The 13,813-nt window shown below is 44.1% G+C and overlaps 1 protein-coding gene across 1 annotated transcript in view; it reads right to left on the bottom strand.

Moving 5' to 3' along the window:
* Window positions 1-13,813, bottom strand: part of sdk2b (sidekick cell adhesion molecule 2b) — a 656,366-nt gene that overhangs the window by 60,903 nt on the left and 581,650 nt on the right. The window contains exons 41-42 of the mRNA XM_055654146.1: window positions 12,061-12,225; window positions 7,133-7,273 (exon numbers count right to left, since the gene is read on the bottom strand). Coding sequence (XP_055510121.1) covers window positions 7,133-7,273; window positions 12,061-12,225 — 306 coding nt within the window. The remainder of the gene's footprint in view (window positions 1-7,132; window positions 7,274-12,060; window positions 12,226-13,813) is intronic.

Below are 13,813 nucleotides of genomic sequence, written 5' to 3'. Positions count from 1 at the left end.
TGTCACATCTTCTCAAAAAAACGACGCTACATTTTTACATATTCTGGTAGAGATTTACCCCCTGGAGTCCGAAATCGCCTTATCTGAAAAATTCATGCTTTATTTCTCGAGTTATTTATGGAAATATTCACAAATCCGATAAAACTTTGAAAATATATGAGATGGTCTCGCTGATGATGTCACAATGGGTCTGCTGCGCGCGGCCTGCTCAGTGTTCCACGCGCTGCGAGTGACGTTACCCCCCCGACCACTCCCCCCCCCCCCGTACTTGGGACCTGGAGCCTGCAGCCGCCAGCGAGGGAGTATTGCGTTCGGGAACCTGCCCTCCCCTGGGACGACCCCTCCCCCCGGGCTCTGGATTGAAGCCACTGAACTCGCAGTCCTTTGGTTGACTCCCCCGCCCCGCTGCCCCGCTACCCGTTCCCCTCCTCCTCTCCCCCCCCTCCTCCTCTATCCCCCCCCCCCCTTTCTCCCACTCCCTTTCCGTCCCCCCCCTCTCTCCCCCATCTCCCCCTTTCTCCCCCATCTCCCCTTTTTTTTTCTCTCCCCTCCCCCTCTCTCCTCTCCCCCTCTCTCCTCCCCTTCCTCGCCCCTCTCTCCTCCCCTCCCCCGCCCCTCTTCTCCCCCCCACCCCCCCTCTCCCCTCCCTCTCTCTCCCCCTCTTTCCCCCCCCCCCCCCCCTCCCCCCCCCCTCCCCCTCCCCCCCCTCCCCCCTCTCCCCTAACCCCTTCCCCCCCCTCCTTCCCTCCTCCCACCACTCTCCCCTCTCTGTCTCTGCCCCTCTGTCTCTGCCCCCTCTCTCTACCCCCCTCCCTCTCTTGACGCGCTGCGAATTGGGGGCTATGCATCGGTGGATTAGGGCGGGGATGGGGTAAAAGGAGCCAATGATTAATATTAATATAATATTAAGGGAGGGGGGTTTGTGTGTGGGGGTGGTTAGTGTGTGTGTGATGCCACAGGCCCCCGCAACCGCGCGTTGAGGGGACGGGACTCAACGAGTCCCACTTAGTCTAGTAGAATATAAAAGCAAAATGACTCATCTGGATTGTTTAAAACACTGATTAGAGACCTTTATCTAACTGTGGTCACCAATCTTTTCAAAGGAAATTAAGATTATCGAGAGGGTGCCAGGCACGACTTAGAAGAATAGTTACAGGGAAGGGAGGGTTTACTGATATGATTGCAAGTATGAATTTAATTGTTCTATCTGGTATATATGACAATAAAACACTCTTGACTTGGTTAGATTGAGGCAGCTGGGCTTGCTCTAAGCAAGGTTGAGAGAAGGTGAAAATTAAATAATTGCAGATACTGGAAACATATGAAATATAAGCAGAAAATGCTAGAAACACTCAGCAGGTTGGGCAGCACCTGAATATTTCCAGCATTTTCTGTTTTTATTGTACCTTTGGGTTTTAATCTAGCAAGGAATCAAACAAGGGAACTGCACCTGACAACTGTCCAGTTTTATTTGAAGTGTTTCCACAACAGCAGCAAACAATAGCATGAGACTCAGGTGAGATGACAGGCTGCAGTTGAAAGTCTGTCTTATCACAGCAGAGTTTATGCATAAACAGTACTGCTAATGCACGCTACTAGCTTTTAGATAAACTGTTGCACAAGCGATCAATGTTTTCAGAAAACAAAGGAAGAAACTGACGAGGAAAGAGATCATTAATAGTGTAGGGAGGAACTGCAGATGCTGGTTTACACTGAAGTTAGACACAACATGTTGGAGTAACTCAGCGTGACAGGCAGCATCTCTGGTGAAAAGGAATGGGTGATGTTTCGGGTCAAGAACCTTCTTCAGACTGAGAGTCAGGGGAAATCGAAATAAGACCCTTCTTCAGAAAAATAATTCAGTTTGGAGCAGTCGTTTCTTCCAATGTGCTTATCAATTTACATAATGGAAGCCTCTCAGAGCTGGATTTGCATTTGACACCAATGTGAAAATTTCTGAAGCAAATAACTTGTGGCTTGGCTTCAATATTCAGTAGTGGAGCAGATGAATGACTGCTCAATATTTGTACTTGCAGCCCTGTAATCATTCACGTACCACCTGTCTTCTAGCTCAATTTTAAAATAAAAAAATTAAATCACGTGATGTTTTCTGGACGTGACTGACAAATCACATCTCAGAAGTGCGAGCATATGTCTCAAGTTCACACCATTATTGAGCAGCTGGCTGAAAATAACACTCATGAATAAGATTATTTTGTTGACTAGTTCTGCAGGGAATACAAATAGAATGCTAATGCTAGTGCTGTTTTACAATGCATTTGTGGCAGACAAATTTCCTTCATTTTCTTCAACCTGAAGTGACTCCATCTAAAGTTGATTTCTGTAATCCATCAGCTGTCTTTCGCTTAAAGTTCATAAAATTACAAAATGGAAACTACGAAGTTATTATGCACAATAGATCGTGTCTTGCTCATGCAATGGATGGTCAGGTCCCAAACACATACATCACTCTGTTCTTGAGAATTTGATTGTCTGTCATGGTTAACACCGTATATGATACAACTGCAAAATGTTCACATGTACCATCTCCCTTGTATGCTGATTCCTTTTTGATAGGTACGGCTATTGTTGAAATATTCATGCATGTCAGGACTTGAGGAACGGAATTGTAAGGAGCAACTGGCTAGGACTGTTCATTGAGGGGCAGGAGGATGAGGGGTGATCTTATAAAGGTGTATAAAATCACGAGGGGAATAGATAATTGTAACCACTTTTTCCCAGGGTAGGGGAATCAAGAACTAGAAGCATTGATTTAAGGTGAGAGGACAAAGATTTAGTAGGAACCTGAGAGGCAATTATTCCCACAGAGGATGGTAGGCATATGGAACGAGCTGCCAGAGGAAGTGGTTGAGGCGCGTACTGTAACTTTGTTCTTGAGAAATCGATTGTTCATTATGGTTAATGCCATTGTGTATAGATGTTCGCATGTTCCAGGTTTGGACAGATACATGGATGGGAAAGGTTTAGAGGAATATGGGACTAACGCAGGCAAATGGGACTAGTTTAGATTGGGCATCTTAGTCAGCATAGAAGAGTTGGGCTGAAGGGCCTGTTTCCGGGCTATATGAATCTATGTTTCTCAGTTATGTTGCATGGGACCCCGTTAAACTTGATCTAAACCATAGACACAAAATGGCGGGGTAACTCAACGGGACAGGCAGCATCTCTGGAGATCTCTGGAGAGCATTGTCACTATAATGTACAGTGAAACTGAAAGGTGCTCGTACTCAGGGCATAAATACAATTTAGCACAAAAAACAAGAAACAGGAAAAAAAAAAAAAAAACAGAAGGGAGATGGGGGGGGGGGGGTTGAGACATACTTTATACAGAGACAGAATGTGGAATTTGAATTTTCGATTCCCGCAATGTCACCCATTTGATCCTTCTCTCCACGCAGGAGATGTCTTTGATGCCTGTCTGACTGAGTTACTCCAGCATCTTGTGTCTATCTTCGATTTAAACTAGCATCTGCAGTTCCTTCCTACGCATTTGATCTAAACCGTACCTATTTTCTAGAATGATGAAATCTCAGCGAGAGTCCTGACCAATTTTCCTAATCTGAAGATAGTTAAAAAATGCTGGAGTAACTGAAGAAGACTGGAGAAGAAGGGTCTTGACCTGAAATATCATCCATTCCTTTTATCCAGAGATGCTGTCTGTCCCCCTAAGTTACTCCAGCATTTTGTGTCTATCTTTGGTGTAAACCAGCATCTGCAGTTCCTTCCTACATGTTCCCTAATCGGAACCTCAGGATACTAAAGTCACCTGTAGTCCTTTCTTGCCTAGGCTTAAGAGTACAGAATGATTCAATCCTTGCTCGACATGCTTAACCACACATTGTAGCTTTCCAATGGCTTAGTGAGTTTATACAATGAAAATGCTAATTTATTAGATAATTAAAGATTTTTGAATTGTTATCGTTGGCATATGGGTCACAGACAATATTGAAGCTGAAACTTGTTTGGTAATTTTATGTGTGATGTGTTTACATTCCGAGTAGTGTTCCTGTTATAGGGTGCTGCCAATGTCCTGCATTGTGTTCAGGCTGGCTCAGTGCCCACTACAGTTGCAGGGCAGTGTCCAGCTCCCTGCATCACCCTGCCATAAGGGGAAATCTGTGCTTCACAAGGCTGTCACTGGGCAACTCCGGCCATGCTTCTTCAATGTCCACACCTTGATAATGGCTATACACTTACAGTTTGACCAAAAGATAAAGGCAACTAGCTGATCAATTTGAAACATTGATTTCTCCAATTGTAGGTAACTTTAACAAGTCAAGTCAAGAGTCAAGAGAGTTTATGTGTCCCAGATAGGACAATGACATTCTTGCTTGCTGCAGCACAACAGAGTATTGTAAGCATAAATACAGAGTTCAGTGTGTCTATGTAGCATAGATCATATAAAAAAAACCCATAAATGAATAGATAAAGTGCAATAGGCTGTTATAGTTCAGTTTGTTTGATGGCGAGCTTAATAGCCTGATGGCTGTGGGGAAGAAGTTGGATGTAGCAGATTTCAGGCTCCTGTACCTTGTACCTGATGGCAGCGGAGAGATGAGTGTGTGGCCAGGATGGTGTGGGTCCTTGGTGATGTTGGCAGCCTTTTTGAGGCAGCTACTGCGATAGATTCCTACGATGGTGGGGAGGTCAGAGCCGATGATGGACTGGGCAGTGGTCACAACTTTCTGCATTCTCCTTTTTTGTAAACCAGCATCTGGAGTTCCCTGTTTCTACTTTCTTAATCTGATGCACTATCTACTCTTCCAATTGCCAATTGATAACAGAAGAAACATTCCTGCTTTATTTGTATGATCTAACTTTCAATTGTGGTAATGGGACTAGGGGAGAATACATGTTCGGCACGGACTCGAAGGGTCGAGATGGCCTGTTTCCGTGCTGTAATTGTTATATGGTTATATGGTTATAATTATGTCATTTGAGGAAGGGTGCCGGCCGGAAACATCGTCTGTCCATTCCCTCCACAGTTGTTACCTGATGTACCGAGTCCCCTCAGCAGTATGTTTTCTGATCTATGTTATCGGTTGGTATCCTGGTTTAAATCCCTCATCTCAGCTCAATGAAGCAAAGCAGCTAGAGATTATTAATCTGCACAATTTAAGTAATTAGTGTAATAAGCGGCTGAGATAAAAGACAAGCTCATTTCCACTTATCCAGAGCTCTGTGTGACTGCTTTTTTTTGGAGATACAGTGCAGAAACAGGCCTTTCAACCCACAGAGTCCATCGATCATCCAGTACACTAGCACTATCCTACATACTAGGTGTGATTAACATTTTGTTTACAGAAGCCAATTAACCAACAAACCAGTACGTCTTTGGAATGTGGGAAGAAACCGGAGCACCCAGTGAAAACCACGTGGTAGCAGGAAGAACCTACAAACTCCATACAGACAGTACCCATAGTCGGGATTGAAACCAGGTCTCTGGCACAATAAGGCAGCAACTCTACCGCTGCACCACTGTGCTACATTTATCTCTGATCATATAAATTGACTTGAGTATAGAAGTTGGGATGTAATGTTAAAATTGTACAAGGCATTGGTGAGGCCAATTCTGGAGTATGGTGTACAATTTTGGTCGCCTAATTATAGGAAGGATGTCAACAAAATAGAGAGAGTACAGAGGAGATTTACTAGAATGTTGCCTGGGTTTCAGCAACTAAGTTACAGAGAAAGGTTGAACAAGTTAGGGCTTTATTCTTTGGAGCGCAGAAGGTTAAGGGGGGACTTGATAGAGGTCTTTAAAATGATGAGAGGGATAGACAGAGTTGACGTGGATAAGCTTTTCCCACTGAGAGTAGGGAAGATTCAAACAAGGGGACATGAGTTGAGAATTAAGGGACAGAAGTTTAGGGGTAACATGAGGGGGAACTTCTTTACTCAGAGAGTGGTGGCTGTGTGGAATGAGCTTCCAGTGAAGGTGGTGGAGGCAGGTTCGTTTTTATCATTTAAAAATAAATTGGATAGTTATATGGACGGGAAAGGAATGGAGGGTTATGGTCTGAGCGCAGGTATATGGGACTAGGGGAGAATACGTGTTCGGCACGGACTAGAAGGGTCGAGATGGCCTGTTTCCGTGCTGTAATTGTTATATGGTTATAATATGACCGCTGATGGAAATGGGGCAAATTGAAAGATACCTAACAAAGTATGTTTGATTTAATAGACATTGTGCCACCAACACACAAGCTTAAGTTCATCAGGCAGAGTCTAATTTCTTAACACTTGAAGTTGCCAGGAATGACCATTGAGATGAAGAAGAAAATTAATGAAGACACTGAGTTTCCTTCATGAAGATATCGTGGACAATATGTTTGCTGTTGCACATGAGATCACTTTATATGTTTGTTGGGAAAACAATTACCAGCAATTTTACCAGACAATTGCTGGAGTAACTCAGCAGGTCAGGCAGCAGCTCATGGATAGGAGAGCTTTCACGTCCAGACGCTTCTTTGGGAGGGAGATTTTACACTTTACTCTTTAACATATGGATGTGACTCATTTATCATTGGTGCCTGAGCCCACTGTAACCAAAACATCACTTCAAGCCTCCAAACACCTCTTATGGTTCTTTCTGGATATTTAGTACTTAAAAAGTTTCAAATACTGGGCTAATTGTAAGTCTACCACCTACATTACAAAATGTATTGCAAAATGATCTTATTATTGGGATGTCTTTGCATGTGTTGCAATGATAGGATGCAATGTCGTGTAGTTTAGAGATACAGCATGGAAACAGGCCCTTCAGCCCACCGAGACCATGCCGACCATCGATCACCCGTCAACACTAGTTCTGTCCTATCTCACTGCCTACACACAAGAGGCAATTATACGGAAGTCAATTAACCTGCAAGCATGCACATCTTTAGGATGTGGGAGGAAACCAGAGGAAATACATGCGGACACAGGGAAAATGTGCAGGCAACGGATGTCAGGATCGAACCCGGGTCTTTGGCCCTGTGAGGCAGTGGCTCAACCACTGTGTTGGCCACCAACTGAATTGTTTTAATTTAGAGTTTGGAAAGATCAATGTAATCTTAATCTTAATTCTAGAAGGATCAGATGAACTACGACATAATTATTGTATACTCACCGGAATCTGTTTTTTTGGTGTATTTTTTACTTTGTCCGCGGATTATCAGTACGAACACCAGCAGAAGGATGAAGATGAGTCCAACCAAGGCAATGACCACCAGGAACCACCATTCCTCATAAAACGGCGTTGCATTTTGGGCTAAAAAAATGAAAAACAAAGTGCAAAATGTGGTAAATAACATGCAGCAGGCAGGAGTGATTTGACTTTGTGAAGTTACAGTGGAAAGAGCAGCCTCTTATTTTGAAGGGAGTTTTGATAACAGCCGAGGCATTATATCCTGGTATACATATTTGAGTTTTTATTTTAAACTTTAAGTTTATTTGTAATAAAAAATATACACAAAATAAAACGACATGCAAAACTATTGATACACTCTTAGTGTGCCTGTACATTCAGAATTACTAATCTTATACCCAATAGTGTTAACACCAAAATGTAAAAACTAGGAACTGCTGATTTTTTTAGTTTGTTTACAAAAACAGACAGAAAGTGCGGGAGTAACTCAGCAGGTCAGGCAGCATCCCTGGAGAACATGGATGTGTGCTGTTTCGGGTAGCGACCCTCCTTTTTTCTTTACACATAACACCATTACCACCCATGTAGTCCCTTGGGGAGATATCTCTTTCCTTATTTGAATGGTGTCCCCACCAGACTCAGCCCCTCAATGTCCAGTCACTGAAGGACCCTAGACTGTGTACCTCCCCCACAGAGTTCTGTTTCTTATCATTATCTCAGAATGGTGGATTTAATGAAAGAAAATATGCACACCCAATTACCCATTGAGTGTATTTTTAGAATTCAAATTAGTTTATTTGCTGGTTGACAAATTTCTGCAAATCTCTACACACAGATTACAGCTGACAGCGGCAGGCATTGACTTCACCGTGCTTTAATAGAGCTCACCCATTTATTCACCCATTTTGAAACGTTTGTTCAACATTGTGAACTGAATAACTGCTATTCCTAATAAACGGGCAGGAAAACACACAGAAACAACCCATCAATCAACTAATTAGATCTGAATATGAATCTGAGGGGTAGCTTTTACACACAAAGGATGGTGGGTGTATGGAATGAGCTGCCAGAGGAGGTAGTTGAGGCTGGGACTATCCCAACGTTTAAGAAAGTTAGACAGGTAAATGGATAGGACAGGTTTGGAGGGATATGGATCAGGTGCGGGCAGGTGGGACTAGTGTAACTGGGACACGTTGGCCGTTGGCTGAAAGGCTCGTTTCCACACTGTATCACTCTATGACTATGACTATGATACATTAATTCACAGGCATAGAGCCGCACACTAGGGGAACAGTCCCTTCGACCCACATTTTCCCTCCACACAGGCTGCCCAACCTACTGATTTTATCTTGCATTTTCTACTTTTACTTCAGGTTTTCAGCATCTGCAGATTTATTTCCAACCTCTTAATTCAGGATTTGCTCGAGATGAGGAATGGCTTGGGCACACAGTTAAAAACATACAGTGATGTGTAAGAAGCAAAAATGGCTGGAATCTAGAACAAAAAAAACAGGCTGCGAGTTGATCTCTGAGTGAAGCCCATTGAAGCGTCATTCGAAAATCTCAGTTCATAAGTTCTAGGAGCAGAATTAGGCCATTCGGCCCATCACATTTACTCCGCCATTCAATCATGGCTGATCGATCTTTTCCTCTCAACCGTACTCTCCTACCTTCTCCCCGTAAGCCCTGACACCCTTCTAATCACAAATCTATCAATATCCGCCATAAAAATATCTATTGACTTGGCCTCCACAGCCGTCTGTGACAATGGATTCCACAGATTCACCACCCACTGACTAAAGAAATTCCTCCTCATCTCTTTTCTATTCTGAGGCTATGGCCTCTGGTCCTAGACTCTCTCACTAGTGCAAACATCCTGTCTGCATCCACACTATCTAGGCCTTTCACTATACTTACATATATCTATTTGGTATTGGTTTATTAATAAATTTTATTACAAGTATTATCCATGTATTTGAATAACTCGGGATGTGGGCAAAAACAAAAGAAGTATGGCATCATTAAAAGTGAACAAGTACTGCTTCAGTCTCCTGGGATTGAGTTGGACACGTGAATGAATTAGATTGTTGTTGCTTGTCACTGGTTCTCGTGTCAGACCATGGCATCTGGTCTGTACGGTTCCGTTACTGTACAGGCAAACATTTAAGAAACTGTAGAAGGTCTGGGGTGATGATTCTAAAAGCAAATGTCATTAGGCTTGAAGACATAATCAATGAGGCGTGTAAGCAGAGGTGACAATGCTCAGTGACAGATTTCTGAACATGGTTCAGACATTGTGCAGATCTAGTCACTACAGCGGAGCTGTAAATCTCTCAGGGCATTGCTAATAACTCCCCGTCTGGAGAGCAGCAGCCAGCTGTTGTACGGAGACCACGTGTTTCCTGCTACCACGCTCACCAAATGCTCAATGGAGCTGATGTCCCAGGGTAGCCGGGGGAGTGAGGAGCGGGGAGCGGGGGGAGTCAGGGAGCATGGAAACGGGGCAGTGGGGAAGGTGGTGAGCGGAGATTGGGGGAACAGGGCAGCAGGGGAGTGGGGAGCATGGCAGTGTGGAGAGTGGGGAAGGAGGGGGGTGGGGCAGCGGCGAGCGGCCAAGCAGAAGGCAAGCACGGGAAGATAATGGTGATTTAAATACGACAAAGCAAGTCAAAGGTCAAGCTTAGAAGCCACTTTCAGAGACATAGCAAGGGAGTGGTTCTGTCCAAGAGTGTGCCAGAATAAATGCCACGGATTAGAGTCGGAGTGATAACGTGTGACGACCCCAGGCACCCCAGCCTGTTCCCTCCCCCATCACTGACAGGCTGCTGTAAGCCTCTGTCCCAGTGAGAGCAGCTGCACTCTGTACAGGAGCAGATGGTGGGCAGCCTGGCGAGCGGATGCCCTGAGCAGAGGTCAGAATGGCTATTACTACAAAATAGAGGTGGTAACACAGGAGTCAGGAGTGTTTCATTGTCATATGTACCAGCAATGGAACAGTGAAACTCTTCCTTGCTGCAGCTTTACAGGCCCGTTAATGAAATAGCACACAGATAAATATATAACTAGCAATAATCTGTAATACTAGGTAACCAGACCACAACAATGCAAAATAAAAGTTCATAGTGCAAATAAACACAAAGTCCACTATAGATTGTTGCTGAGGAAGGGTGTGGTTAGGAGAGTGTGGTGTGGTTCAAGTGCATGATAGTTGATGGGAAAAAGCTGTATTTATGCCCGATGATACTCACAAGATAAGCGAGTGGCCAGGGTTGTGTGGGTTTTGTAGTAGTGCCTATTTAGATCCCTTTGAAGCAATGCCCAGCAGTATTGTCTGTCTTACTTGCTGAAGGGGGAGATGCGGGAAGATTTGTGGTGCATGGCATGATTGGGCGTGCTATAAGCACCGGTCATGGGTGGATCTGCCTGGAGCAGATGGTGGTGGGGGAGGGGGAGTGCGGGGGGGTTTAGAGGTTGATAACTTACCGGGTAAGTGGTTGGGGAGGGAGGATTATGTATGGTGGGTAGAGTGATCAGCTATGTATTTAGCTATCACCAACTAGAGAGCGATCATGACCTACCATCTGTCCTCTGATTCTAGACTCTCCACTACCGGAAACATCCTTTGAGACTTGTTTCTCTATCCACAGATACTGCCTGACCTGCAGAGGGTTTTCACATGGTCTGTTGTTCCTTTATGCTGTAACAAATTATGCCACATGATCCGATTTCTTCACAACAATTCTATTGTGATAGGAAAGTAGGTGTTCATTTTCTGACTTGGACCTTGGTCTACTTGCAGATGCAATGATACTTCCTCTTGGCCATACGCCCTTAAATAGACTCTGGCAGAAATGTTCTGACTAGAGTTCTGTCAATGTAAGACAGTAACCAAGAGGTCCAATGAGGAATGCAGAAAATAAAGTCTCTTTATCCACAGAGTGGTGAGAATGTGGAACTTGTTATCAAAGATCCTGTAGCATGCAAGATAGACCACTCCTTCTAAATGCAATGGGCTGACGTGTAGTATGCAACGGAGCGGAACGTGGGCCTTTTTTTCATCCATTTCAGTAACCCGACCTGACCAGACCCGACTCACAGTGTAAACAGCATTGTGGGGGAACAGTTTGTGTTAATAAATTATAATTCTGAAAATGAGGAGAAGATTTTTCCCAAATAACTTTTATGTTTACGAGGATGTTTCCGTAACCGCACTAGTATCCTATGGGATCTTAGGTACGGAGACGGGAGACGGAAGCCGGTTACGAAAATATGGCCGAAGATTACCCATGAATCTGCCCATGACCGTACTACGTCTTTTTCGTCGAGTGATCTATCTTGCTCGCTATCGGATCTTTCCTTGTTACTACAGGCAGGCAATGGTTGTACAGGTTAGTACAGAAGCATTTATGGGGAGGCTGAACAAGTATGAACACGTTTCAGGCAACTGAATCATCCTCTCACCAACTAGAGAATAGTCCTGACTTCCCATTTACCTCATTGGAGACCTTCCAACTACCTTTTATCGGGCTTTACAGGACTTTATCCTGCACTAAACGTTACGCCCTTCATTCTGTATCTGTACACAGTGGATGGCTTGATTGTAATCATGTATCGTCTTTTTGCTGACTGGATAGCACGCAACAAAAAAGCTTTTCACTGTGCCTCAGTGGATGTGACAATAATAAACTAAACTATGTGAGTGAGAAGGGAATGGAGGGTGACATTTCTAGATTTAATGAGGAAAGAGGGGAAGGTGGCTGGAGTTGTGTGTAAATGCTGGCGTGGACGTTGGCCAACGGCCTGTTTCTGTGTGGTACGGTCTGTAATAACGGAATCGCACTGACAAGATGACTAACATTCGACAGCTCAGGTTATGAACCATGAACGCATTTTCGAGGTGAGTTCTGTACCTGAAACTGACGGGGAAGGTGAACTCGGGGTTCCGTATCCGTAATCATTTACCGCAATCACTCGGAAATCATAGCTGACACCTTGTTTCAGGATGTCCATGCTGAAGGTGTATGATGTCACTTCCTTGGGAACATCCTTAATTAGAATATCCCACAGCCCTTCATCTGGAAAACAGAAAAAATAGTGTTATTAAAATGTCCGAAAGTTAACGTGTTCCTCACCAATGTACAGATATATTTTCCTCTATTAAGTAGATTTTCACAGATACTGTAACTTTTTTAATTTCCACATTGCTTGCAAAAGAATATATTCTAATGTATTCCAATACTTCCATGGCATGAACACTTATTTATGTTGAAATTACAGTTCATGGTGTCGTCACTTGGAACAGGTTCATCAAATTCCCCCTTGTACATCTTATAGAAGAGGTGGGACATTTTTTGGCTGAGGAATCTTTCCCCACCAGCTCCATTCCCCCTTCCTAACTTCCCTGTTTGCCCTCACAGTATTCTCGCTCACACACTTCCATCAGCTCTGCGTACCAAGGACTAAGTTACAGTGGCCAGTTAGCCTGCTAGCATGTCTTGGGGGCATGAGAGGAAACCCACATAAATGTGGAGGAAAAGTGCAAACTCTGCAAAGTAGTGCCTGAGGTCAGGATTGAACCTGGGCCTCTGGAACTGTGAGGCAGTAATGTCAGTTGCTGCTCCACAGAGCTGTCATAGTTTGAAAATGTCCACACTTTGAAGATACCTTTAAGGGATGTGAACCAAACGTAGACAAACATAACAAGCTGAAATGTGGTATCCTGGTTGGTATGGAAGTTGGGCTGTAGGGCCTGTTCCTGTGCTCTGTCTGCAAATGCTTGTACCCACACTGCCTGCTCCTCCCAGCTTAAGAAAAAGGCAGATGAAACCCTTGGCCCCTGATCGTGGAACGTAAAGCAAGAGAGGGTTTAAAAAGCAGCAGCAGCACATTGTGATGATGGGAGGTCACCATGTCTTGATGTCAGTGGGCAAATGGATCCAGGCACACATGGGTTATATTTGAGGGTGCAGGACGTCACAGGTCTCAGGTAACTTGTTGTCTAATACATCTGTCTAATACATTTTGGACATTCCCACTGTTGTTGATATTGTTTGAAGGAACTCTACTCTGAAAGCATTGTTGAACATTCTGCTTAAAATCAATGGTCAAGCTTTCCTAGTGGTCTGGATTAACTCAACTTTCAGCATCGCATCACGCTTTCATTTGGATAGAAACATAGAAAACAGGTGCACGAGTAGGCCATTCGGCCCTTCGAGCCTGCACCGTCATTCAATATGATCATGGCTGATCATGCATGTATCCTGTACCTGCTTTCTCTCCATACCCCCTGATCCTTTAGCCACAAGGGCCACATCTAACTCCCTCTTAAATATAGCCAATGAACTGGCCTCAACTACCCTCTGTGGCAGAGAGTTCCAGAGATTCACCACTCTCTGTGTGAAAAAAGTTCTCCTCATCTCGGTTTTAAAGAATTTCCCCCTTATCCTTAAGCTGTGACCCCTTGTCCTGGACTTCCCCAACACCGGGAACAATCTTCCTGCATCTAGCCTGTCCAACCCCTTAAGAATTTTGTAAGTTTCTATAAAAGATCCCCTCTCAATCATCTAAATTCTAGCGAGTACAATCCGAGTCTATCCAGTCTTTCTTCATATCAAAGTCCTGACATCCCAGGAATCAGTCTGGTGAACCTTCTCTGTACCTATG

Source organism: Leucoraja erinacea, chromosome 23 (genome assembly GCF_028641065.1).
Source record: "Leucoraja erinacea ecotype New England chromosome 23, Leri_hhj_1, whole genome shotgun sequence".
NCBI classification, from domain to species: domain Eukaryota; kingdom Metazoa; phylum Chordata; class Chondrichthyes; order Rajiformes; family Rajidae; genus Leucoraja; species Leucoraja erinaceus.
The sequence above is the reverse complement of the archived record's forward strand: the minus strand, read 5'-3'. Positions and strand labels throughout refer to the sequence as shown.